Source organism: Oncorhynchus mykiss, chromosome 13, assembly GCF_057628025.1.
Source record: "Oncorhynchus mykiss isolate SJ-2025 chromosome 13, ASM5762802v1, whole genome shotgun sequence".
In the NCBI taxonomy this organism is placed as follows: Eukaryota; Metazoa; Chordata; class Actinopteri; order Salmoniformes; family Salmonidae; genus Oncorhynchus; species Oncorhynchus mykiss.
In genome coordinates, this window is record NC_143034.1 from 22332000 (window position 1) to 22358519 (window position 26520).

Below are 26520 nucleotides of genomic sequence, written 5' to 3' on the forward strand. Positions count from 1 at the left end.
ACTTTTATAACATGTGATAAGGAGATAAATCACACTGCATAATTGTGTTTTGGCCAAGAGCCAATCCATAAATCAGAAAGGATTTGAATTCAGATTGTGAAGTGAAAGGTGAAAAGCTGTGTTAAAAGCCTTGAACCTCTGAAGCAATTGACTTGTGTATACAAACGACACAAAATAATTCACCATTAAGCAGAGAAACATTCGCCATAACAGATCATGTCTGGTTATTGACCATCTCTCTGTCTCCCTCCTCTCCTCTCTCCCCCAGTCTTGACAAAGACCCAACGTACAGACAGATGATGGTGACTAAATAAACGAGGGGAGCGACAGAAGACACGGAAAAAGGGAAGGAGGAAGACATGCTCTAATCTCCGCATTGCCACGGCAACCGTTGTTCACACACACACACACAGAGTTGTCAGAGGAAACCTCGTCGCGCTGTATCCTCCAGTGGAAGAAGACGGGAGGATGAGTCAGACGACAGGAGACGAATGAGAGAGCGCCTCGCCCCTCTCCATCTCTTTCTCCATTCGTCATTTCTCTATTTATTTTTTTAGTTCTCCTTACACACTCAAACTTGACACACGCACACTTGTTCAATCCCGGTGCTCATCCCTCACTCCATAAGCCCTCTTCACGTCTACTCCTCTCTGCACGGCTTCATCTGTTCATCCTTCCCTCCACCCGGTGCTATGAGAGGAGTAGTTGGGTCCCAGACCACACCACCATGCCAGTTCTGAAGAGTAGAGAGGAGATCTGGGCTGGCAATGTACAAGGTAGGACCCCCCAAGGCCTTTTACTCTTGACCTTTTCTCTCTGTTTCACAGATGCAGTCCATCAGTCTTAGGCCCGAAATTCAATCAAACCTGCAATGTTTATTACATGTACATTGTAGTCATTTAGCAGATGCTCTTATCCATTCATCTTAAGCTAGCTAGGTGGGACAACCAGTACATTTCCGCCCTATAAAGTAGCTATCAGCAAAGTCAGAGCTGGCAAGGGAGAGGAGAAAAAGCCAAGTGCGAGTGTTAGTTCACGAAATGCATTTAAAAACATATATAATTCTGAAGTGTATTCGATAATAAACTATTATCCGTGAACATACACACTTGTTATTGTGAAAACTGGACGCACCCACCCATGAGCGGAATGTACCTGGTAGTAGCGGTGGTTTTTGAAGAGAAAGAGCGGCTGCCTAAATATCACAATGCAGGTTCGATTGAAAAGCCTTCCGTTTCTTTATGTGTGATACAATATCCACATGAGGCTGAATGTGTAACTGTCTGCCTTTGAAAGGGCTTATTTACATGACTTTTGTGAACAGTAATGATCTAATATGACCGGTAAAGCCAAAGTCCCCTCTTTTGGCCGTCAGCAACCAATGTTATTCCTTTTTGTACTCCATTTAGTATGTACAAACAGTCATTGCTCATGTTATTTAAATCTAGAACCATTCGTTTTCAGTACCAGCGAGATCGAGAGAAAAGCGTGAAGTAGAGAATGAAACTAGAAACGGATAAAGGGTGAGAATGGAGGATGAAGGAAGAAAGAGTTAGGAGAGCGTAGAGGAAGAAAGGACTAATTGTCTTCCTCTCTCTCTCCCTGGGGTGGGCGTAGAGGGAACTAAAAGTGGAAGGAAAACTGGAAGTGAATGAGAGCTGGGGGGGGACACACAGAGACAGGTTTATCTAATAGTGGATGTAGAGACTGGAAGTGAGACAGAGAGACAGGTTTATCTAATAGTGGATGTAGAGACTGGAAGTGAGACAGAGAGACAGGTTTATCTAATAGTGGATGTAGAGACTGGAAGTGAGACAGAGAGACAGGTTTATCTAATAGTGGATGTGGAGACTGGAAGTGAGACAGAGAGACAGGTTTATCTAATAGTGGATGTGGAGACTGGAAGTGAGACAGAGAGACAGGTTTATCTAATAGTGAATGTGGAGACCGGAAGTGAGACAGAGAGACAGGTTTATCTAATAGTGAATGTGGAGACTGGAAGTGAGACAGAGAGACAGGTTTATCTAATAGTGGATGTGGAGACTGGAAGTGAGACAGAAAGACAGGTTTATCTAATAGTGGATGTGGAGACTGGAAGTGAGACAGAGAGACAGGTTTATCTAATAGTGGATGTGGAGACTGGAAGTGAGACAGAGAGACAGGTTTATCTAATAGTGGATGTGGAGACTGGAAGTGAGACAGAGAGAGAGGTTTATCTAATAGTGGATGTGGAGACTGGAAGTGAGACAGAGAGACAGGTTTATCTAATAGTGGATGTGGAGACTGGAAGTGAGACAGAGAGACAGGTCTATCTAATAGTGGATGTGGAGACTGGAAGTGAGACAGAGAGACAGGTTTATCTAATAGTGGATGTGGAGAATGGAAGTGAGACAGAGAGAAAGGTTTATCTAATAGTGGATGTGGAGACTGGAAGTGAGACAGAGAGACAGGTTTATCTAATAGTGGATGTGGAGACTGGAAGTGAGACAGAGAGACAGGTTTATCTAATAGTGGATGTGGAGACTGGAAGTGAGACAGAGAGACAGGTTTATCTAATAGTGGATGTGGAGACTGGAAGTGAGACAGAGAGACAGGTTTATCTAATAGTGGATGTGGAGACTGGGAGTGAGACAGAGAGACAGGTTTATCTAATAGTGGATGTAGAGACTGGAAGTGAGACAGAGAGAGAGGTTTATCTAATAGTGGATGTAGAGACTGGAAGTGAGACAGAGAGAGAGGTTTATCTAATAGTGGATGTAGAGACTGGAAGTGAGACAGAGAGCAGGAGAGATGGACAGGGAACAGAAAGGTAATCAGACAGACAGACAGAGAGACCGAGGCCCAATTTTGATAAACTCTGATATCTACTGGGTGAAATTCCACAGTGTGCCATCACAGCAGCAAGACCTGTTGCCACAAGAAAAGGGAAACCAGTGAAGAGCCAACACCATTGTAAATACAACCCATATTTATGTTTATTTATTTTCCCTTTTGTATTTTAACCATTTGCACATCGTTACAACATTATATATAGACATAATATGACATTTTAAATGTATTTTGGAACTGTTTACTGTTCATTTTTGTTGTTTATTTCACTTTTGTTTATTATCTAGTTCACTTGCTTTGGCAATGTTAACATACAGTATGTTTCCCATGCCAATGAAGCCCTTGACTTGAGAGGGGCAGGGAGAGACAGACAGACTGAATGAAACATTTATCTGACTGAGGATGGAGGTCTCAGACAGAGGTTACGTCTCAAATGACATCCTATTCCTTATAATGGGCACTACTTTTGACCAGAGCCCTATGGGGCAAAAATATTGCACTAAATAGGGAATAGGGTGCCATTTGGGACACAGACAGATAGATTGGGAACGGGAGCGTGCGACCCAGAAGGAGCTTGTTTGTGGAGCTGGTTTGGTTTGTGGTGGATTACGTGTTCTCTTGTTCTCTTGCCGGGCTTAGTGGTGTGGCAGCCCCCTTCTGTGAGCAGTAGCTTGTGACCAGAGTGTGTCTGTTTGTGTGTGTGTGTGTGTGTGTGTGTGTGTGTGTGTGTGTGTGTGTGTGTGTGTGTGTGTGTGTGTGTGTGTGTGTGTGTGTGTGTGTGTGTGTGTGTGTGTGTGTGTGTGTGTGTGTGTGTGCGCGCGCGTGCGTTGAGAGAGAGTGGCAGCAGTGCATCATGGCCACAGACAGACGACCTGGCAGGCAACTCTATTGGCTTCTGGCTTCATTTGACTGGCTTTACAAATATTGATGGAGTCATTAAAGGATTAAGGGGACTCGAAGTGCAGGCTGACAGGTTTTTGTGTGTACTCGAATGTATCGGACAGTGTGCGTGTCGGTTTGTTTGTGAGAGAGAGACATGTACAAGTATTCCTTGTGGTCAAAGTTAAAGGCATTTAAATAGTTATTTTCTTACTCTAGACTTTTTCTGGTCCTTTTCTCATTCCTCTTTGAACCTGTAATGCATCACCATCTCCCAAGTATAGACTTTTCCCGAACGACCATCAGTGTATTGACCCATCGTCGATGACGAAAATGTATGCCCTCACTAACTGTCGCTCTAATAAGAGACGATCATCTGACTCCCACCCACTCACCGTTTGCTTCTCTGTGATGAAAATATTCATTCCAAATGTCTCTCTTTTTCTACCTCTCTCTCTTTTTTCCCCACCACCACTGCCAGTCATGTGTGACTGTCTTTGAAGGTAGGATGGAAGGTCTAAGAATAGCATAGATGGGCCCCATCACTGTGATACTGCTGCAGCCCACATACTGTAGCTTCTTAGAGGGCCATTCTTTCTCACGCTCTCACTCATATCAGCATTCCTTCAACACGTATCCCTCTTAACAGGCAACCGAATATACTTATAGTGTAGGTGTTTTGATACAATTTATAGGATAGGGACTTTGAATAGAAAAAAATGCATCTTCACTGAAATATCCTGGCTTCTTAATATAATAGTATATGCTGTTTAGCAGACACGTTTATCCAAAGCGACTTAGTCTTGCTTGCATACGTTTTACGTACAGGTGGCCCTGGGAATCGAACCCACTGTCCATGTTCTACCAACTGAGCTACAGAGGACCACTTCTTTTGACTTGAGTCAATGCAGCACAGTGAGAGTCTAATCGGTTGGTTACTGATCCCCTCTCTTTGGCAGTTTGTTCTGTAAATGACATGATCGGAATGTCTTGGTCGTCGTAGATTCTTAGAGTGCCATATCAGCTCAACTCATCAGCATGCCTTGAATTGCCCCTTCGATACCTATTTCCCTTAATAGGCTACCTGATATCCTCCTCCTCCTCTGTGTCCCAAATGGCATTCTATTCCCTATGTACTGCACTACTTTTGACCAAAAGGAAGTGCACTAAACAGGGAATATGGTGTCATTTGAGACACAACCCTAGTCTAGGTGCTTGGATAAAATTGATAGGCTAGGGTGTATACTGCTTTTGAATAGAGAAATGTTTCCATTGAAATATCTTGGCTTCTCTTGACTTGAGTCAATGCAGCACACTGTGAGTCTAGTTGGTTATATGATCAGAATGTATAGATGCTGTGCGAAAACATTTTGTTGTTGAAGTTGTCACTGTTCCCTGTCACGCCGACGGAACCTCTTTTGAAGCCGCTTTTTGACAGGCAGACAGAGTTACAGCGAGAAGGGAGAGAGAGAGAGAGAGAAAGAGAAGGGAGAGAGAGAGGTGAAGAGGGAGAGAAATGGAGAGGGGTTAGAGAGAGTCAGGTTTTTCAGAGACAGAGAGGCAGAACAAAAGGGAAGTGTGGCTCGTTGAGAGAGGGGTGGCGGTATAGAGAGAGAGTGACAGAGGGAGGGTATGATACCAGAACAGGTTGAAGGAATAAGGGAAGTAACATTTGATGAATTACAAATGAGAGAGAGAGAAAAGAGAAGAACTGGGATCATCATGTGTTGTGCAGGTGACTCTTCAGAGAAGGAACGATAGTGAGAGGATAATGATACATTTAACGGAGGAGATAAAGAGGGTGAAAGAGATTCGTAGATGGAGTGTGATCTAACCAGGCTACAGTAGAGTACATGCCATGAAGATAAAGCATGATACTCCTTCGTAGTTTCAAACCTTCGTGACAAACTCTTTCCCCAAGGGACCTATCCACAAAAGAACACGAAGAGCCTATGTGACCGTTAGTATGCTGTGGGTGATTCCATTGTATTCAAGTTAGCAGTGCACTGTGGTGACCATATAAGAGGTTTACTAGCCAAACCAGGAGTATCGCTAATTTATAGAACACTTGAAATCAGGGGTTGGAACCAAAGTTATTTTCCAATTGTTTTGTTGTGAACAGAACCATTATTTGTTCATTCTGTTCCACTGTTCCCACTAGCAAAATAAAGTTCTGAACCAGTTTGAACCCCAAAAAGCAACGGTTTATATCGTTCCTTTCGGTTCCTTTTTAAACCTTTGAAACATCCATTTTATTTTACATTTAGCTCGACATTATATTACTTCACCAATCAGTGCATATAGAATAGCTTGGTGTGGAGCGGGTAAGCGATTACATCTGTATAGGAAAGTCGTCAATAACAAATTGTATTTTGCCGTAACAGTATGGTTTAATCATGATGAAAGACGAACACACATACTGTGCTGCCAGTCACAGTGTAGGGCGGGAGATGCAACTGACGTTTTCAGGGTGAGGAAGGAGGATGTAGGAAGCTTGCCTTGAAGCTCTGAGCATCTTGTTATGACATGCATTACCTAAATTAGGCCCACAGAATTATACCTATAGAGGAGCGGCTTCTTTGGAGGAACTTTGAACGTCTTTGAACTTCCGAGTTGGTTTAATGTTGGTACCAGAACAAGCTAGCTAGCGAACGAGCGTCGGACCAGAGCTAGCTAGCGAACAAGCTTGTGTGTTCAGAGCAGCACTCTTATCTTTTGTAATTAATAAATCCAACGTGAAAAGGTGATAACTATTGTATCCTTAACTGGCATTGAAAAGTCCATCCATTCTTCTGTAATTAACCATCTCTCCCTAATTTCTGAATTACGCTTGTAAAGTCGTCAGTTGGCTACAGTAACCTATGTAATGTTGTCAATAAGCTACAGTAACCTATGTAATGTTGTCAATAAGCTACAGTAACGTTGTCAGTAAGCTAGAGTAACGTTGTCAGTAGACTACAGTAACGTTGTCAGTAGGCTGCAGTAACCTATGTAATGTTGTCAGTAGGCCACAGTAACCTATGTAATGTTGTCAATAAGCTACAGTAACGTTGTCAGTAGACTACAGTAACGTTGTCAGTAAGCTACAGTAACATTGTCAGTAGGCTACAGTAACGTTGTCAGTAGGCTGCAGTAACCTATGTAATGTTGTCAGTAGGCCACAGTAACCTATGTAATGTTGTCAATAAGCTACAGTAACGTTGTCAGTAGACTACAGTAACGTTGTCAGTAAGCTGCAGTAACATTGTCAGTAGGCTACAGTAACGTTGTCAGTAGGCTGCAGTAACCTATGTAATGTTGTCAGTAGGCCACAGTAACCTATGTAATGTTGTCAGTAGGCTACCGTAACCTATGTAATGTTGTTAGTAGGCCACAGTAACCTATGTAATGTTGTCAGTAGGCTACAGTAACGTTGTCAGTAGGCTACAGTAACCTATGTAATGTTGTCAATAAGCTACAGTAACGTTGTCAGTAGGCTACAGTAACATTGTCAGTAGGCTACAGTAACGTTGTCAGTAGGCTGCAGTAACCTATGTAATGTTGTCAGTAGGCCACAGTAACCTATGTAATGTTGTCAATAAGCTACAGTAACGTTGTCAGTAGACTACAGTAACGTTGTCAGTAAGCTACAGTAACATTGTTAGTAGGCTACAGTAACGGTGTCAGTAGGCTGCAGTAACCTATGTAATGTTGTCAGTAGGCCACAGTAACCTATGTAATGTTGTCAGTAGGCTACCGTAACCTATGTAATGTTGTTAGTAGGCCACAGTAACCTATGTAATGTTGTCAGTAGGCTACAGGAACGTTGTCAGTAGGCTACAGTAACCTATGTAATGTTGTCAATAAGCTACAGTAACGTTGTCAGTAGGCTACAGTAACCTTGTCAGTAGGCTACAGTAAAAGTTGTCAGTAGGCTGCAGTAACCTATGTAATGTTGTCAGTAGGCCACAGTAACCTATGTAATGTTGTCAGTAGGCTACCGTAACCTATGTAATGTTGTTAGTAGGCCACAGTAACCTATGTAATGTTGTCAGCAGGCTACCATAATGTTGTCAGTAGGCTACAGTAACCTATGTGACGTTGTCAGTTGGCTACAGTAACCTATGTAATGTTGTCAGTAGGCTACAGTAACCTATGTGACGTTGTCAGTTGGCTACAGTAACCTATGTAATGTTGTCAGTAGACTACAGTAACCTATGTAATGTTGTCAGTAGGCTACAGTAACCTATGTGACGTTGTCAGTAGACTACAGTAACGTTGTCAGTAGGCTACATGAACCTATGTAACGTTGTCAGTAGGCTACAGTAACGTTGTCAGTAGACTACAGTAACATATGTAACGTTATCAGTAGGCTACATTAACCTATGTGACGTTGTCAGTAGACTACAGTAAAGTTGTCAGTAGGCTACAGTAACCTATGTAACGTTGTCAGTAGGCTACAGTAACCTATGTAACGTTGTCAGTAGGCTACAGTAACCTATGTAACGTCGTCAGTTGGCTACAGTAATGTTGTCAGTAGGCTACAGTAACCTATGTGATGTTGTCAGTATGCTACAGTAATGTTGTCAGTAGGAACAGTAATGTTGTCAGTAGGCTACAGTAATGTTGTCAGTAGGCTACAGTAATGTTGCCAGTAGGCTACAGTAATGTTGTCAGTAGGCTACAGTAATGTTGTCAGTAGGCTACAGTAACCTATGTAATGTTGTCAGTAGGCTACAGGAATGTTGTCAGTAGGCTACAGTAATGTTGTCAGTAGGCTGCAGTAACCTATGTGATGTTGTCAGGAGGCTACAGTAACCTAGTAATGTTGTCAGTAGGCTACAGTAACCTATGTAATGTTGTCAGTAGGCTACAGTAATGTTGTCAGGAGGCTACAGTAACCAATGTAATGTTGTCATTAGGCTACAGTAACCTATGTAATGTTGTCAGTAGACTACAGTAACCTATGTGACATTGTCAGTTGGCTACAGTAACCCATGTAATGTTGTCAGTAGACTACAGTAACCTATGTGACATTGTCAGTTGGCTACAGTAACCTATGTAATGTTGTCAGTAGGCTACAGTAACCTATGTGACGTTGTCAGTTGGCTACAGTAACCTATGTAATGTTGTCAGTAGGCTACAGTAATGTTGTCAGTAGGCTACAGTAACCTATGTGACGTTGTCAGAATGCTACAGTAATGTTGTCAGTAGACTACAGTAACCTATGTAACGTTGTCAGTAGACTACAGTATCCTATGCAACGTTGTCAGTAGGCTACAGTAATGTTGTCAGTAGGCTACAGTAACCTATGTAATGTTGTCAGTATGCTACAGAAACCTATGTAACGTTGTCAGTAGGCTACAGTAACCTATGTGACGTTGTCAGTAGGCTACAGTAACGTTGTCGGTATACTACAGTAACCTATGTGACGTTGTCAGTAGGCTACAGTAACGTTGTCAGTAGGCTGCAGCAACCTATGTAATGTTGTCAGTAGGCCACAGTAACCTATGTAATGTTGTCAGTAGGCTACCATAACCTATGTAATGTTGTCAGTAGGCCACAGTAACCTGTGTAATGTTGTCAGCAGGCTACAGTAATGTTGTCAGTAGGCTACAGTAACCTATGTGACGTTGTCAGTTGGCTACAGTAACCTATGTAATGTTGTCAGTAGGCTACAGTAACCTATATGACGTTGTCAGTTGGCTACAGTAACCTATGTAATGTTGTCAGTAGGCTACAGTAACCTATGTGACGTTGTCAGTTGGCTGAAGTAACCTATGTAATGTTGTCAGTATTCTACAGTAACCTATTTGACGTTGTCAGTAGACTACAGTAACGTTGTCAGTAGGCTACATGAACCTATGTAACGTTGTCAGTAGAGTACAGTAACGTTGTCAGTAGACTACAGTAACCTATGTAACGTTATCAGTAGGCTACATGAACCTATGTGACGTTGTCAGTAGACTACAGTAAAGTTGTCAGTAGGCTACAGTAATGTTGTCAGTAGGCTACAGTAATGTTGTCAGTAGGCTACAGTAGCCTAGTAACGTTGTCAGTAGGCTACAGTAACCTATGTAATGTTGTCAGTAGGCTACAGTAATGTTGTCAGGAGGCTACAGTAACCAATGTAATGTTGTCATTAGGCTACAGTAACCTATGTAACGTTGTCAGTAGGCTACAGTAACCTATGTAACGTCGTCAGTTGGTTACAGTAATGTTGTCAGTAGGCTACAGTAACCTATGTGATGTTGTCAGTATGCTACAGTAATGGTGTCAGTAGGAACAGTAATGTTGTCAGTAGGCTACAGTAATGTTGTCAGTAGGCTACAGTAACCTATGTAATGTTGTCAGTAGGCTACAGTAATGTTGTCAGTAGGCTACAGTAATGTTGTCAGTAGGCTACAGTAGCCTAGTAACGTTGTCAGGAGGCTACAGTAACCAATGTAATGTTGTCATTAGGCTACAGTAACCTATGTAATGTTGTCAGTAGACTACAGTAACCTATGTGACGTCAGTTGGCTACAGTAACCTATGTAATGTTGTCAGTAGGCTACAGTAACCTATGTGACGTTGTCAGTTGTCTACAGTAACCTATGTAATGTTGTCAGCAGGGTACAGTAATGTTGTCAGTAGGCTACAGTAACCTATGTAATGTTGTCAGTAGGGTACAGTAACCTATGTAATGTTGTCAGTAGGCTACAGTAACCTATATGACGTTGTCAGAAGGCTACAGTAATGTTGTCAGTTGTCTACAGTAACCTTTGTAATGTTTTCAGCAGGGTACAGCAATGTTGTCAGTAGGTTACAGTAACCTATGTAATGTTGTCAGTAGGATACAGTTACTTATGTAATGTTGTCAGTAGGCTACAGTAACCTATGTGATGTTGTCAGTATGCTACAGTAATGGTGTCAGTAGGAACAGTAATGTTGTCAGTAGGCTACAGTAATGTTGTCAGTAGGCTACAGTAACCTATGTAATGTTGTCAGTAGGCTACAGTAATGTTGTCAGTAGGCTACAGTAATGTTGTCAGTAGGCTACAGTAATGTTGTCAGTAGGCTACAGTAGCCTAGTAACGTTGTCAGGAGGCTACAGTAACCAATGTAATGTTGTCATTAGGCTACAGTAACCTATGTAATGTTGTCAGTAGACTACAGTAACCTATGTGACGTCAGTTGGCTACAGTAACCTATGTAATGTTGTCAGTAGGCTACAGTAACCTATGTGACGTTGTCAGTTGTCTACAGTAACCTATGTAATGTTGTCAGCAGGGTACAGTAATGTTGTCAGTAGGCTACAGTAACCTATGTAATGTTGTCAGTAGGGTACAGTAACCTATGTAATGTTGTCAGTAGGCTACAGTAACCTATATGACGTTGTCAGAAGGCTACAGTAATGTTGTCAGTTGTCTACAGTAACCTTTGTAATGTTTTCAGCAGGGTACAGCAATGTTGTCAGTAGGTTACAGTAACCTATGTAATGTTGTCAGTAGGATACAGTTACTTATGTAATGTTGTCAGTAGGCTACAGTAACCTATGTGACGTTGTCAGAAGGCTACAGTAATGTTGTCAGTAGACTACAGTAACCTATGTGACGTTGACAGTAGACTACAGTAACCTATGTAACGTTGTCAGTAGGCTACAGTAATGTTGTCAGTAGTCTACAGTAACCTATGTAATGTTGTCAGTATGCTACAGAAACCTATGTAACGTTGTCAGTAGGCTACAGTAATGTTGTCAGTAGGCTACAGTAACCTATGTGACGTTGTCAGAAGGCTACAGTAATGTTGTCAGTAGGCTACAGTAACCTATGTGACGTTGTCAGAAGGCTACAGTAATGTTGTCAGTAGGCTACAGTAACCTATGTGACGTTGTCAGAAGGCTACAGTAATGTTGTCAGTAGACTACATTAACCTATGTAACGTCAGTAGGCTACAGTAATGTTGTCAGTAGGCTACAGTAACCTATGTAACGTTGTCAGTATGCTACAGTAACCTATGTAACATTGTCAGTATGCTACAGAAACCTATGTAACGTTGTCAGTAGGCTACAGTAACCTATGTGATGTTGTCAGTAGGCTACAGTGACGTTGTCAGTAGACTACAGTAACCTATGTGACGTTGTCAGTAGACTACAGTAACGTTGTCAGTAGGCTACAGTAACCTATGTAACGTTGTCAGTGGGCTACAGTAACCTATGTAACGTTGTCAGTAGGCTACATAAACCTATGTAACGTTGTCAGTAGGCTACAGTCACCTATGTAATGTTGTCAGTAGGCTACAGTAACCTATGTAACGTTGTCAGTAGTCTACAGAAACCTATGTAACGTTGTCAGTAGGCTACAGTAACCTATGTAACGTTGTCAGTAGACTACAGTAACCTATGTAACGTTATCAGTAGACTACATTAACCTATGTAATGTTGTCAGTAGGCTACAGTAACGTTGTCAGTAGGCTACAGTAACCTATGTAACGTTGTCAGTAGATTACATTAACCCATGTAATGTTGTCAGTAGGCTACAGTAACGTTGTCAGTAGGCTACAGTAACCTATGTAACGTTGTCAGTAGACTACATTAACCTATGTGATGTTGTCAGTATGCTAAAGTAACCTATGTAATGTTGTCAGTAGGCTACAGTAATGTTGTCAGTAGGAACAGTAATGTTGCCAGTAGGCTACAGTAATGTTGTCAGTAGGCTACAGTAACCTATGTGATGTTGTCAGTATGCTACAGAAACCTATGTAATGTTGTCAGTAGGCTACAGTAATGTTGTCAGTAGGCTACAGTAATGTTGTCAGTAGGCTACAGTAGTGTTGTCAGTAGGCTACAGTAATGCTGTCAGTAGGCTACAGTAACCTATATAATGTTGTCAGTAGGCTACTGTAATGTTGTCAGTAGGCTACAGTAATGTTGTCGGTAGGCTACAGTAACCTATGTAATATTGTCAGTAGGCTACAGTAATGTTGTCAGTAGGCTACAGTAATTTTGTCAGTAAGCTGCAGTAACCTATGTGATGTTGTCAGTAGGCTACAGTAACCTATGTAATGTTGTCAGTAGGCTACAGTAATGTTGTCAGGAGGCTACAGTAACCAATGTAATGTTGTCATTAGGCTACAGTAACCTATGTAATGTTGTCAGTAGACTACAGTAACCTATGTGACGTCAGTTGGCTACAGTAACCTATGTAATGTTGTCAGTAGGCTACAGTAACCTATGTGACGTTGTCAGTTGTCTACAGTAACCAATGTAATGTTGTCAGCAGGGTACAGTAATGTTGACAGTAGGCTACAGTAACCTATGTAATGTTGTCAGTAGGATACAGTAACCTATGTAATGTTGTCAGTAGGCTACAGTAATGTTGTCAGTTGTCTACAGTAACCTATGTAATGTTGTCAGCAGGGTACAGCAATGTTGTCAGTAGGTTACAGTAACCTATGTAATGTTGTCAGTAGGGTACAGTTACTTATGTAATGTTGTCAGTAGGCTACAGTAACCTATGTGACGTTGTCAGAAGGCTACAGTAATGTTGTCAGTAGACTACAGTAACCTATGTGACGTTGACAGTAGACTACAGTAACCTATGTAACGTTGTCAGTAGGCTACAGTAATGTTGTCAGTAGTCTACAGTAACCTATGTAATGTTGTCAGTATGCTACAGAAACCTATGTAACGTTGTCAGTAGGCTACAGTAACCTATATGACGTTGTCAGTAGGCTACAGTAACGTTGTCAGTAGACTACAGTAACCTATGTAACGTTGTCAGTAGGCTACAGTAACCTATGTAATGTTGTCAGTAGGCTACAGTAATGTTGTCAGTAGGCTACAGTAACCTATGTGATGTTGTCAGTAGACTACAGTAACCTATGTAACGTTGTCAGTAGACTACAGTAACCTATGTAACGTCAGTAGGCTACAGTAATGTTGTCAGTAGGCTACAGTAACCTATGTAATGTTGTCAGTATGCTACAGAAACCTATGTAACATTGTCAGTAGGCTACAGTAACCTATGTGATGTTGTCAGTAGGCTACAGTAGCGTTGTCAGTAGACTACAGTAACCTATGTGACGTTGTCAGTAGACTACAGTAACGTTGTCAGTTGGCTACAGTAACCTATGTAACGTTGTCAGCAGGCTACAGAAACCTATGTAACATTGTCAGTAGGCTACAGTAACCTATGTAACGTTGTCAGTAGGCTACAGTAACCTATGTAACGTTGTCAGTAGGCTACAGTAACCTATGTAACGTTGTCAATAGGCTACAGTAACCTATGTAACGTTGTCAGTAAGCTACAGTAACCTATGTAACATTGTCAGTATGCTACAGAAACCTATGTAACGTTGTCAGTAGGCTACAGTAACCTATGTGACGTTGTCAGTAGGCTACAGTGACGTTGTCAGTAGACTACAGTAACCTATGTGACGTTGTCAGTAGACTACAGTAACGTTGTCAGTAGGCTACAGTAACCTATGTAACGTTGTCAGTAGGCTACAGTAACCTATGTAACGTTGTCAGTAGGCTACAGAAACCTATGTAACATTGTCAGTAGGCTACAGTAACCTATGTAACGTTGTCAGTAGGCTACAGTAACCTATGTAACGTTGTCAGTAGTCTACAGAAACCTATGTAACGTTGTCAGTAGGCTACAGTAACCTATGTAACGTTGTCAGTAGGCTACAGTAACCCATGTAACGTTGTCTGTAGACTACAGTAACCTATGTAACGTTGTCAGTAGACTACATTAACCTATGTAATGTTGTCAGTAGGCTACAGTAACGTTGTCAGTAGGCTACAGTAACCTATGTAACGTTGTCAGTAGATTACATTAACCCATGTAATGTTGTCAGTAGGCTACAGTAACGTTGTCAGTAGGCTACAGTAACCTATGTAACGTTGTCAGTAGACTACATTAACCTATGTGATGTTGTCAGTATGCTACAGTAACCTATGTAATGTTGTCAGTAGGCTACAGTAATGTTGTCAGTAGGAACAGTAATGTTGCCAGTAGGCTACAGTAATGTTGTCAGTAGGCTACAGTAACCTATGTGATGTTGTCAGTATGCTACAGAAACCTATGTAATGTTGTCAGTAGGCTACAGTAATGTTGTCAGTAGGCTACAGTAATGTTGTCAGTAGGCTACAGTAATTTTGTCAGTAAGCTGCAGTAACCTATGTGATGTTGTCAGTAGGCTACAGTAACCTATGTAATGTTGTCAGTAGGCTACAGTAACCTAGTAACGTTGTCAGTAGGCTACAGTAACCTATGTAATGTTGTCAGTAGGCTACAGTAATGTTGTCAGGTGGCTACAGTAACCAATGTAATGTTGCAGGGGGCTACAGCAACCTATGTAAGGTTGTCAGTAGGCTACAGTAATGTTGTCAGTAGGCTACAGTAACGTTGTCAGTAGGCTGCAGTAATGTTGTCAGTAGGCTACAGTAATGTTGTCAGTAGGCTACAGTAACGTTGTCAGTAGGCTACAGTAACGTTGTCAGTAGGCTGCAGTAACCTATGTAATGTTGTCAGTAGGCTACAGTAATGTTGTCAGTAGGCTACAGTAACCTATGTAATGTTGTCAGTAGGCTGCAGTAACCTATGTAATGTTGTCAGTAGGCTACAGTAATGTTGTCAGTAGGCTACAGTAACCTATGTAACGTCGTCAGAAGGCTACAGTAACCTATGCTTCAGATGGGAGGGGCAGGTAGTCTACATACACACCCACTGTAAAAAAAAATCAGCTTGCAGGCAGACGCTGGAATAGGTTTCTGAGTGAGAGTGAGGGCTTTGCATAGGCGCTTTGTTGTGATTTTTTGGGGACTGGTAAAAAATATCTGGAACATGAAAGAATATTATTAACCGGTCCCCAACACTATAGATCACTTTCTTTTTCGGTATGGGTTCTGCTCTTCAAATGATTTAGTTATTTTACGGTTTTCGGTTCTGTTCCCTGAACCAGTTCTAACCCTTGTTTTTTAAATACTTTTCTGGTCATCATGGATAAAAAATACATTTGGCCCCAGAAAGATAATATTGTAATTAGTGTATCAGAGCTGGCTTGTGTGATAAGTCCCTTTGGTTGAAACCTGAACATTTGGATTGATTCCCCATGCTAATGCCAAGGATTTAGCTCAGTGGGCTAAAATAATATTGCGGCTCACAGTGCAGGAGACTCCTGAGTCTGAGTGTCCCTAACTACTGTGTGAAGTGAACCTGCCTCCTGAGTCTGAGTGTCCCCCCCCCCCCCGACTGTATCACTGAGCTTGCTTTCATTTGGCCCTCTGCTGGGAACAGCTTGCTAATTAATTACCCATGACCACTGAGGTGGAGAGGGGTTGGGTGGGGTTGGAGGGTAACGAGACTGGGAGGGTGGTGGTGGGGGGGGGAAGCAGGTCATAACTAGTGTCCTCAAGGGGTAGGCTAAAATTAATCTCTCCGCCTTGCCAGAAAGACATCTTGCCAGACAAAAGTAGTACAGGCTGTTTCTGGGTTTGAATGAGGAAAAGTTATCTGTATCAAGTGTTGTTTTTTGCATGGCTGTTAACATCTGTCAAACAGAGAATACATAGACAGAGGTATAGTATAGAAATGAGTGATGACACAGGTGTGCGAGACTGTATAGAACAACATGGCTATCCAGTGGAGGTTCAGTCATAGAGGCTTTATAGTTCTAATCCAGTGGAGGTTCAGTCATAGAGGCTTTATAGTTCTAATCCAGTGGAGGTTCAGTCATATAGGCTTTATAGTTCTAATCCAGTGGAGGTTCAGTCATATAGGCTTTATAGTTCTAATCCAGTGGAGGTTCAGTCATATAGGCTTTATAGTTATAATCCAGTGGAGGTTCAGTCATAGAGGCTTTATAGTTCTAATCCAGTGGAGGTCCAGTCATAGAGGCTTTATAGTTCTAATCCAGTGGAGGTCCAGTCATAGAGGCTTTATAGTTCTAATCCAGTGGTGGTCCAGTCATAGAGGCTTTATAGTTCTAATCCAGTGGAGGTCCAGTCATAGAGGCTTTATAGTTCTAATCCAGTGGAGGGTCAGTCATAGAGGCTTTATAGTTTTTATCCAGTGGAGGTCCAGTCATAGAGGCTTTATAGTTCTAATCCAGTGGGTGGTCCAGTCATAGAGGCTTTATAGTTCTAATCCAGTAGAGATTCAGTCATAGAGGCTTTATAGTTCTAATCCAGTGGAGGTCCAGTCATAGAGGCTTTATAGTTCTAATCCAGTGGTGGTCCAGTCATAGAGGCTTTATAGTTCTAATCCAGTAGAGATTCAGTCATAGAGGCTTTATAGTTCTAATCCAGTGGAGGTCCAGTCATAGAGGCTTTATAGTTCTAATCCAGTGGAGGTCCAGCCATAGAGGCTTTATAGTTCTAATCCAGTGGTGGTCCAGTCATAGAGGCTTTATAGTTCTAATCCAGTAGAGATTCAGTCATAGAGGCTTTATAGTTCTAATCCAGTGGAGGTCCAGTCATAGAGGCTTTATAGTTCTAATCCAGTGGTGGTCCAGTCATAGAGGCTATATAGTTATAATCCAGTAGAGATTCAGTCATAGAGGCCATTTATCTCTAATCCAGTGGTGGTCCAGTCACTGTTAAGCGGGCCACAGACTCCAGCCCACATAGAGACCCCTCTACTCTGCTGTGTACTGCTGCCGTAAGGAGCAGCCAGATGAGCGTGGTCAATCAAATCCTGGAGATATGGAAGAAATGGGCTAATGCAGACTCCAGGGGATAGAGGAACCCTATCCTACTATCAGTAGGTTTTTTGGGGGCTGGGTGTGTGTGTGTGTGTGTGTGTGTGTGTGTGTTTCAGGCTGGGAATGTGTGTGTGTATGCAGGCATGCATGTCTGTGGCATTTAAGCACAATTAACATTGAAAAGCCCCTCGACCGAGCTCAAGCACACTTAATCAAACACCTAAGACCCTATTCTGTAAAATAGTGACTTTCCTTCCCTTTTTAGGCCATAGAGGAGCAACAGATTGATGACTACTACTCACCACTGATAGCTCAAGTGCCTCATACTGATGATTACATCATCTTGGCCCCACTTCTGGGGATGAATAGGGTGATGAGTCTACTCCAGACATGGTCACTTCCTCTACCCCTTTATCTCCTCTCTTCTCTCTTATTCCCACTGTTCATGTTCTGCTTCTCTGTATCTGCCTCCCTATTTCAACCAACTGTCTCCCTTCTTCACTGCCTCATGCCCAGATGCTCCCAACGCTCTTTCCATCTCTCTCTCTCCCCTTCGCTCTCTCTCGCTCTCTTTCCCTCTCTCTCTGCCTCTCTCTCTCTCTCTCTTTCACTCTCTCGCTCTCTCTTTCTCTCTTCCTCACTCTCTCTTCCTCTCTCTCTTTCTCTCTTCCTCTCTCTCTCTCTCTCTCTTTCACTCTCTCGCTCTCTCTTTCTCTCTTCCTCTCTCTCTCTCTCTCTCTTTCTCTCTTCCTCTCTCTCTCTCTCTCTCTCTCTTTCACTCTCTCGCTCTCTCTTTCTCTCTTCCTCTCTCTCTCTCTCTCTCTCTCTCTTTCTCTCTTTCTCTCTCTTTCGCTTTCTCTCTCTCTGCCTCTGCTTTCACTCACTCACTATCTCTCTCTCTCTTTTGCTGTTTCTCTCACTCTCTCTCTCTCTCTCTGCCTCTCCTTCCCTCCATCTCTCTCTCTTTCCATTTCTCAATGTTAATTAAAATCATAGAGTATCCAGAGGATTCGGCTGCATGGCTGTGATTTAAATAGGGACATCTACTCAACATTACTGTCAGGCTAAAGCAAATTCCATTTATTCTCATAATGTGTGTGCTGCTCCTTCTCGAAGGACATGAATTACTACCATTTACAGTCGTAAATTGTAGACATATGGATAAGAAGACGCTCGCTAACCAATCCTTGACTGTCCAACGATATGGGAATATAATCCAAATCAGCATGCAATACAATACATTGCAAGACATCAGTGACATCAGTGAATTAACTGACATTTCCCCTGGAGGGATATAATTAATTAATTACTGGATAATACTGAAAAGAATAATAACCTATGTCATGATGCTCCTGCATGAGGCTAATTAAAACAGCTTGAAGTCTGATTATCTGATGACAACAGCACAATAGCGACATTTCAGAGATAAAGAGATGCATCTCTGAACCCAGAGATCAAGATGCCACTGAGAACAATGACTGAAGTGGATGTCATTGCCCATCCGCATGTTGGTGAAGAGCCATTGATGTCCAACCATTTACATAAAAAGAGACCGGTGAATTATGCGTGTGCTTCTGAATTATTTGCATGTAGAAAATGCACCGTGTAGGAGTAACGCTCTCAGAAATATCTGTTATGTTCCTTGGCTACTACCTGTAAATCATGATGGGAAATATATCAGCTTTCAGTATGTCATCCTCAATGTCTTTCAAATGTTGCGTGATTCTGGGGATGTTTGTGTGGAAATGTCAGTTTTGACTACTTATGCAATGTCTTTCAGGAAGGTTTCTGTCTATACCGTTACACGGATGTGTTTCTGATTGCAGCTAATGTGTTGTATGACTCCAGTATGTGTTCTGGTTACTGTGGAAATGGATGTGTTTCTGATTGCATAAAGAGACTGTTGCATTCACCGCGGAGCAGCTAACCCTCCTTCCTTCCTGAAGCTGTTTTGAGCTCCAGAGATTGGAACATACAAACTCCCCCCAGTATTCAGGACAAGCAGCGTGTATTTAACACACCTTACACAACACTGTCTCTATCTAACCACCATTCACACACACACACACACACACAAACACACACTCATAGTAGTAGGAAGGATCGGAGGACCAATGCGCAGCGTGGTAAGTGTTCATGATACTTTTAATAGAACACAGAAAAATACAAAATAACAACGTGAAATAACAAAAAAACGAAACAGTTCCGTGTGGAACACACAGACACAGGAAAATAATCACCCACAAATCAAGGGTGAAAACAGGCTAAGTATGGTTCTCAATCAGGGACAACGATTGACAGCTGCCTCTGATTGAGAACCATACTAGGCCAAACACAGAAATACCAACTCATAGAAAAACAAACATAGACAACCCACCCAACTCACGCCCTGACCATACTAAAACAAAGACATAACAAAAGAACTAAGGTCAGAACGTGACACTGTTACTGTAATTGCAGTCTAAAGTAATATGTAATGGACATACGACAGCATATTTAAATGCTCAGTCTAGATTTGTCTGCAGTCTGCGAGGAAAGCAAATGATCCATTGCGTTGGATGGCTCTTGACATTCTCCGTTTCTTGTAATTAATTTGGAGTTATTAATGACGGTTGAACTTTTGTGTAGGGCTGATTACCCTAAATGTCAGGGTAGTTCTATCTTCTCTCTCTCTTAGTCAAACTGGTTGCTCTCTGTGTGTGTGTGTGTGTGTGTGTGTGTGTGTGTGTGTGTGTGTGTGTGTGTGTGTGTGTGTGTGTGTGTTGTTGTTTTCCCCCTTCAGCCTTTTTATAGAGCTTAGTTTTAAGGTCAGGTAGGAGCATTGGTTCATCTCTCTCTGCCAGAATGTCAAGTCAATTTTGTATGTGTGTGTGTGTGTGTGTGTGTGGGTGTGGGTGTGGGTGTGTGGGTGGGTGGGTGGGTGGGTGTGTGTGTTATACTGGGGTTATTTCCTCCGTCAGTAATTAGGCTGGAGAGGCCAAATGCTCCAGAGACTCTTTCATTGACCATGACACACAGTAACACAGACCACCCACTCCTCTCCTCTTCTCTCTCCACACATTCCTAGAATAACACTAGTACATATTGGGTCTACTTCTGGGGGGGGGGGGGGGGAGCTTCTACTATTTTGTGATAAGTCCACCTTATGATAAGTCATTTATATACGAGTGTTTCTTGAAAATCTGTGTTTGTGTCCAACAGTGTGTAATTTTCTTTGTGTGTGCGTGCGTGCAGACCTGGGTTAAAATACTATTTCAAATATCTCAATTACTTTCACATACATTTTGAAGTAAGTATTCAGATGTTTTGTATTGGACAATTCCTGTAGTTGAATATTGGAATGCATTTGGAAATACACTTGGAAAGTATTAGCATGTATATTATTTATATTATTTGAAATACGTATTTAAAGTACTTTCAAATAGTAAGCTATTTATAGGAAGTTAATTGGGAATACTTTCAAATACGTCCAATATACAGTAAGTAGTTGATTCTGGCCACATTATTTAAAAATACTCAAATACACAGAAAATAAGTATTTAAATGACTAATGTCGTGTCTTTGGCTATGCCGGATTTAGTGATATGACATGCTATTCTATAAAATAATTTATACGTAATTAATATTACCTGATTGAGCTAATCATGTAAATGTAATTAACTAGAGAGTCGGCACCACAAAATAATATTTATAGAGCTGTTATCTTCCGAATAAATTCTTAAAGACTCATCTGAAAGTTGTAAATTCTTGGTTATCTGCACAAACCCTGGCTAGCAAGTTGAACCAGCAATACAACATTGGGTTTAATTATTTATTTACTAAATACCTAAATAATCACACAGAATTACACATACACATAATTCAATCATAACTTGATTACAAATTACGTCATAAAGGAAAATGTCCCTAGCGGGCGGAACAGATATGACAGCTTGTTACACAAAATAAAAAGGGCTGGGTTTGAGTGAAAGAGCGGGAAGACTGAGGAACAAAGGGAAGAAGCTGTGCTATCGTAAATACAGTATCTCATGCATTCTAAATTACCGCCCATTTGGAAACGGAAAATGCAATAAATATTTACTCTGAGCTGCGCTTCGGTGGGTTGGTGGTAGATGGGAGGCCGTGTTGCCCAACCGAGTCCTTTTCTGGTGGTCAATTGGATACGTTGTAGTAACGTCGTTGTATGATAGACGGGATACTCTGTCTGTTCCTTCCTAACCCTCGTTTGCATCTGCTGTTGCTATCTCAATGGCTAGGAGGTATCACTTCTGTAGTGAATAAGAGTTCAAAGTTCATACCATTCGCAACCAAAGCTTACGCTGATGTTGGCTTCGTTCTGTCGTTATTACCTGAACCATTCTGACATAGGACCGTCGTCCTCACGTCAGGAAGTTAAATTGTCGTCAAGACGGCTTATATAGGAAGGGAGAGGAGGGCATGTTTGAAAAGTTTTATAGCCCATGTCCCTTCACAGGGGCGGGCCACTGATTGAGCAGCCCTAACTTATGAAAACCCAAATCTCACATTTTAGAAGCTAAAAATCACATTTCATCCCATCACGAATAATTTCATATGCAAACATTTATGTTGAACAACAATTCCATGTGAATCCGATAATTCTGATATGTAGACTTTCCACTGTAGAGTTTATGTCATCTTATCATTGATGAGAATGTCTCAGATGACAACCGAACTGACATCATATTCATTAAGTACCACCGCATATGTTCAATTGATCTGATTGCCAGAATATAGTTCATTTCCCCCCACCTTCTGATGTTCCCAGAATCTCTATGTTAACCAAGGGTTTTGCAAATGTAACATCAGTAGGGTAGAGATAGGAAAAAGGGGGGAAGAGGTATTTATGACTGTCATAAACCTACCCCCCAGGCCAACGTCATGACACTAGTGATAAAATACACATGTATTTGAACGCTGTGTGTATCAGTGTGTGTGTGTATAGTGTGTGTGTATCAGCGTACGAAGCGAACATTGTGTGTATCTCCTTGTCCATCAGGGTGTTGCATGGAGGCATATTTGAATTGTTGCCATGGAAACTCTCTCTCTGTCTCTCCCTCTCTGACTCTCTCTCTCTCCATCTCTCTCTCTCCCTCCCTCTTTCTTCATCCTTGCCCTGCCTCTGTCTCTGTCATTCTCACTATCTCACTCTTTTCTCCCATACTTTCCTCTTCGACCCTCTCTCTCTGGCCATCTTCTCTAACCTTCCTTCTCATTGTGTGCTTCAACCATCCTTCTTTCATCACTCTTTCTTCTTCTCCCTTCATCTTCTGCTCTTCTTTTATCATCCTAATCGTTTCTTTCTTTTCATCCCTCCATCTTCTCAGCACCCATCCTCCTCCCCCTCGCTGGATTTCTTCTTGTTGCTGCTGTTCTTCTTCCTCCAACCAGCTCCATCTGTGTTGTGTATACCTCCATTTATTTTCCCTCCCATCCGCTCTCTTCCTCCTCTTCCTCATCTTCCTCCTCTTACTCCTCCTCTCTCTGCTTTCCTCCCACTCTCTTCCTCCTCATCCTCTCTCTGCTTTCCTCCCACTCTCTTCCTCCTTCTCCTCTCTCTGCTTTCCTCCCACTCTCTTCCTCCTTCTCCTCTCTCTGCTTTCCTCCCACTCTCTTCCTCCTCCTCCTCTCTCTGCTTTCCTCCCACTCTCTTCCTCCTTCTCCTCTCTCTGCTTTCCTCCCACTCTCTTCCTCCTCTTCCTCCTCCTCTCTCTGCTTTCCTCCCACTCTCTTCCTCCTCCTCCTCTCTCTGCTTTCCTCCCACTCTCTTCCTCCTTCTCCTCTCTCTGCTTTCCTCCCACTCTCTTCCTCCTCTTCCTCCTCCTCTCTCTGCTTTCCTCCCACTCTCTTCCTCCTCCTCCTCTCTCTGCTTTCCTCCCACTCTCTTCCTCCTTCTCCTCTCTCTGCTTTCCTCCCACTCTCTTCCTCCTCCTCCTCTCTCTGCTTTCCTCCCACTCTCTTCCTCCTTCTCCTCTCTCTGCTTTCCTCCCACTCTCTTCCTCCTCTTCCTCCTCCTCTCTCTGCTTTCCTCCCACTCTCTTCCTCCTCCTCCTCTCTCTGCTTTCCTCCCACTCTCTTCCTCCTCCTCCTCTCTCTGCTTTCCTCCCACTCTCTTCCTCCTTCTCCTCTCTCTGCTTTCCTCCCACTCTCTTCCTCCTCCTCCTCTCTCTGCTTTCCTCCCACTCTCTTCCTCCTCCTCCTCTCTCTGCTTTCCTCCCACTCTCTTCCTCCACCTCCTCTCTCTGCTTTCCTCCCACTCTCTTCCTCCTTCTCCTCTCTCTGCTTTCCTCCCACTCTCCTCCTCCTCTTCCTCTCCCTGTTTTTCCCCCACTCTCTCCCTCCTCTTTCTCCTCCTATCTCTGCTTTCCTCCCACTCTCTTCCTCCTCTTCCTCCTCCTCTCTCTGCTTTCCTCCCACTCTCTTCCTCCTCTTCCTCCTCCTCTCTCTGATTTCCTCCCACTATCTTCCTCCTTTTCCTCCTCCTCTCTCTGCTTTCCTCCCACTCTCTTCCTCCTCTTCCTCCTCCTCTCTTTGCTTTCCTCGCACTCTCTTCCTCCTCTTCCTCTTCCTCTCTCTGCTTTCCTCCCACTCTCTTCCTCTTCTTCCTCCTCCTCTCTGCTTTCCTCCCACTCTCTTCCTCCTCTTCCTCCTCTTCTCTCTGATTTCCTCACACTATCTTCCTCCTCTTCCTCCTCCTCTCTCTGCTTTCCTCCCACTCTCTTCCTCCTCTTCCTCCTCCTCTCTCTGCTTTACTCGCACTCGCTTCCTCCTCTTCCTCCTCCTCTCTCTGCTTTCCTCCCACTCTCTTCCTCTTCTTCCTCCTCCTCTCTCTGCTTTCCTCCCAGTCTCTTCCTCCTCTCCTCAAATCAAATCAAATCAAATGTATTTGTCACATTGGCAGATGTTAATGCGAGTGTAGCGAAATGCTTGTGCTTCTAGTTCCGACAATGCAGTAATAACCAACGAGTAATCTAATCTAACAATTCCAAAACTACTACCTTATGCACACAAGTGTAAAGGGATAAAGAATATGTACATAAAGATATATGAATGAGTGATGGTACAGAACGGCATAGGCAAGATGCAGTAGATGGTATCGAGTACAGTATATACATATGAGATGAGTAATGTAGGGTATGTAAACAAAGTGGCATAGTTTAAAGTGGCTAGTGATACATGTATTACAAAAAGATGCAGTAGATGATATAGGGTACAGTATATACATATACACTGTACATATGAGATGAGTAATGTAGGGTATGTAAACATTATATTAAGATGCATTGTTTAAAGTGGCTAGTGATATATTTTACATCAATTTCCATCAATTCCCATTATTAAAGTGGCTGGAGTTGAGTCAGTGTGTTGGCAGCAGCCACTCAATGTTAGTGGTGGCTGTTTAACAGTCTGATGGCCTTGAGATAGATGCTGTTTTTCAGTCTCTCGGTCCCTGCTTTGATGCACCTGTACTGACCTCGCCTTCTGGATGATAGCGGGGTGAACAGGCAGTGGCTCGGGTGGTTGTTGTCCTTGATAATCTTTATGGCCTTCCTGTGACATCGGGTGGTATAGGTGTCCTGGAGGGCAGGTAGTTTGCACCCGGTGATGCGTTGTGCAGACCTCACTACCCTCTGGAAAGCCTTACAGTTGTGGGCGGAGCAGTTGCCGTACCAGGCGGTGATACAGCCCGACAGGATGCTCTCGATTGTGCATCTGTAGAAGTTTGTGAGTGCTTTTGGTGACAAGCAGAATTTCTTCAGCCTCCTTCACGACGCTGTCTGTGTGGGTGGACCAATTCAGTTTGTCCGTGATGTGTACGCCGAGGAACTTAAAACTTACTACTGTTCCATCGATGTGGATAGGGGGGTGCTCCCTCTGCTGTTTCCTGAAGTCCACAATCATCTCCTTTGCTTTGTTGACGTTGAGTGTGAGGTTATTTTCCTGACACAACACTCCGAGGGCCCTCACCTCCTCCCTGTAGGCCGTCTCGTCGTTGTTGGTAATCAACCTACCACTGTAGTGTCATCCGCAAACTTGATGATTGAGTTGGAGGCGTGCATGGCCACGCAGTCATGGGTGAACAGGGAGTACAGGAGAGGGCTCAGAACGCACCCTTGTGGTGCTGAGGATCAGCGGGGTGGAGATGTTGTTACCTATCCGCACCACCTGGGGGCGGCCCGTCAGGAAGTCCAGTACGCAGTTGCACAGGGCAGGGTCGAGACCCAGGGTCTCGAGCTTGATGACGAGTTTGGAGGGTACTATGGTGTTGAATGCTGAGCTGTAGTCGATGAACAGCATTCTCTCATAGGTATTCCTCTTGTCCAGATGGGTTAGGGCAGTGTGCAGTGTGGTTGAGATTGCATCGTCTGTGGACCTATTTGGGCGGTAAGCAAATTGGAGTGGGTCTAGGGTGTCAGGTAGGGTGGAGGTGATATGGTCCTTGACTAGCACTTCATGATGACGGAAGTGAGTGCTACGGGGCGGTAGTCGTTTAGCTCAGTTACCTTAGCTTTCTTGGGAACAGGGACAATGGTGGCCATCTTGAAGCATGTGGGAACAGCAGACTGGAATAAGGATTGATTGAATATGTCCGTAAACACACCAGCCAGCTGGTCTGCGCATGCTCTGAGGACGCGGCTGGGGATGCCGTCTGGGCCTGCAGCCTTGCGAGGGTTAACACGTTTAAATGTTTTCCTCACTTCTGCTGCAGTGAAGGAGAGTCCGCAGGTTTTGGTTGCGGGCCGTGTCAGTGGCACTGTATTGTCCTCAAAGCGGGCAAAAAAGTTATTTAGTCTGCCTGGGACGAAGACATCCTGGTCCGTGGGCCTTATATGGGTTGCGGAAGTTGGAATAGCAATGATCCAAGGTTTTACCAGCCCTGGTTGCGCAATCGATATGCTGATACAATTTAGGGAGTTTTGTTTTCAGATTAGCCTTGTTAAAATTCCCAGCTACAATGAATGCAGCCTCAGGATATGTGGTTTCCAGTTTGCAAAGAGTCAAGTAAAGTTCGTTCAGGGCCATCGATGTGTCTGCTCGGGGGGGAATATATACGGCTGTGATTATAATCGAAGAGAATTCCCTTGATAGATAATGCGGACGACATTTGATTGTGAGGAATTC

The 26520-nt window shown here is 43.0% G+C and overlaps 1 protein-coding gene across 1 annotated transcript in view; it reads left to right on the top strand.

Annotated features, from left to right (window-relative positions):
• Nucleotides 1-268: 268 nt before the first annotated feature.
• Nucleotides 269-26520, top strand: part of LOC110485710 (glutamate receptor ionotropic, NMDA 2B) — a 131748-nt gene continuing 105496 nt past the window's right edge. Inside the window, exon 1 of the mRNA XM_090195773.1 lies at nucleotides 269-776. Coding sequence (XP_090051899.1) covers nucleotides 768-776 — 9 coding nt within the window. The 5' untranslated portion in view covers nucleotides 269-767. The remainder of the gene's footprint in view (nucleotides 777-26520) is intronic.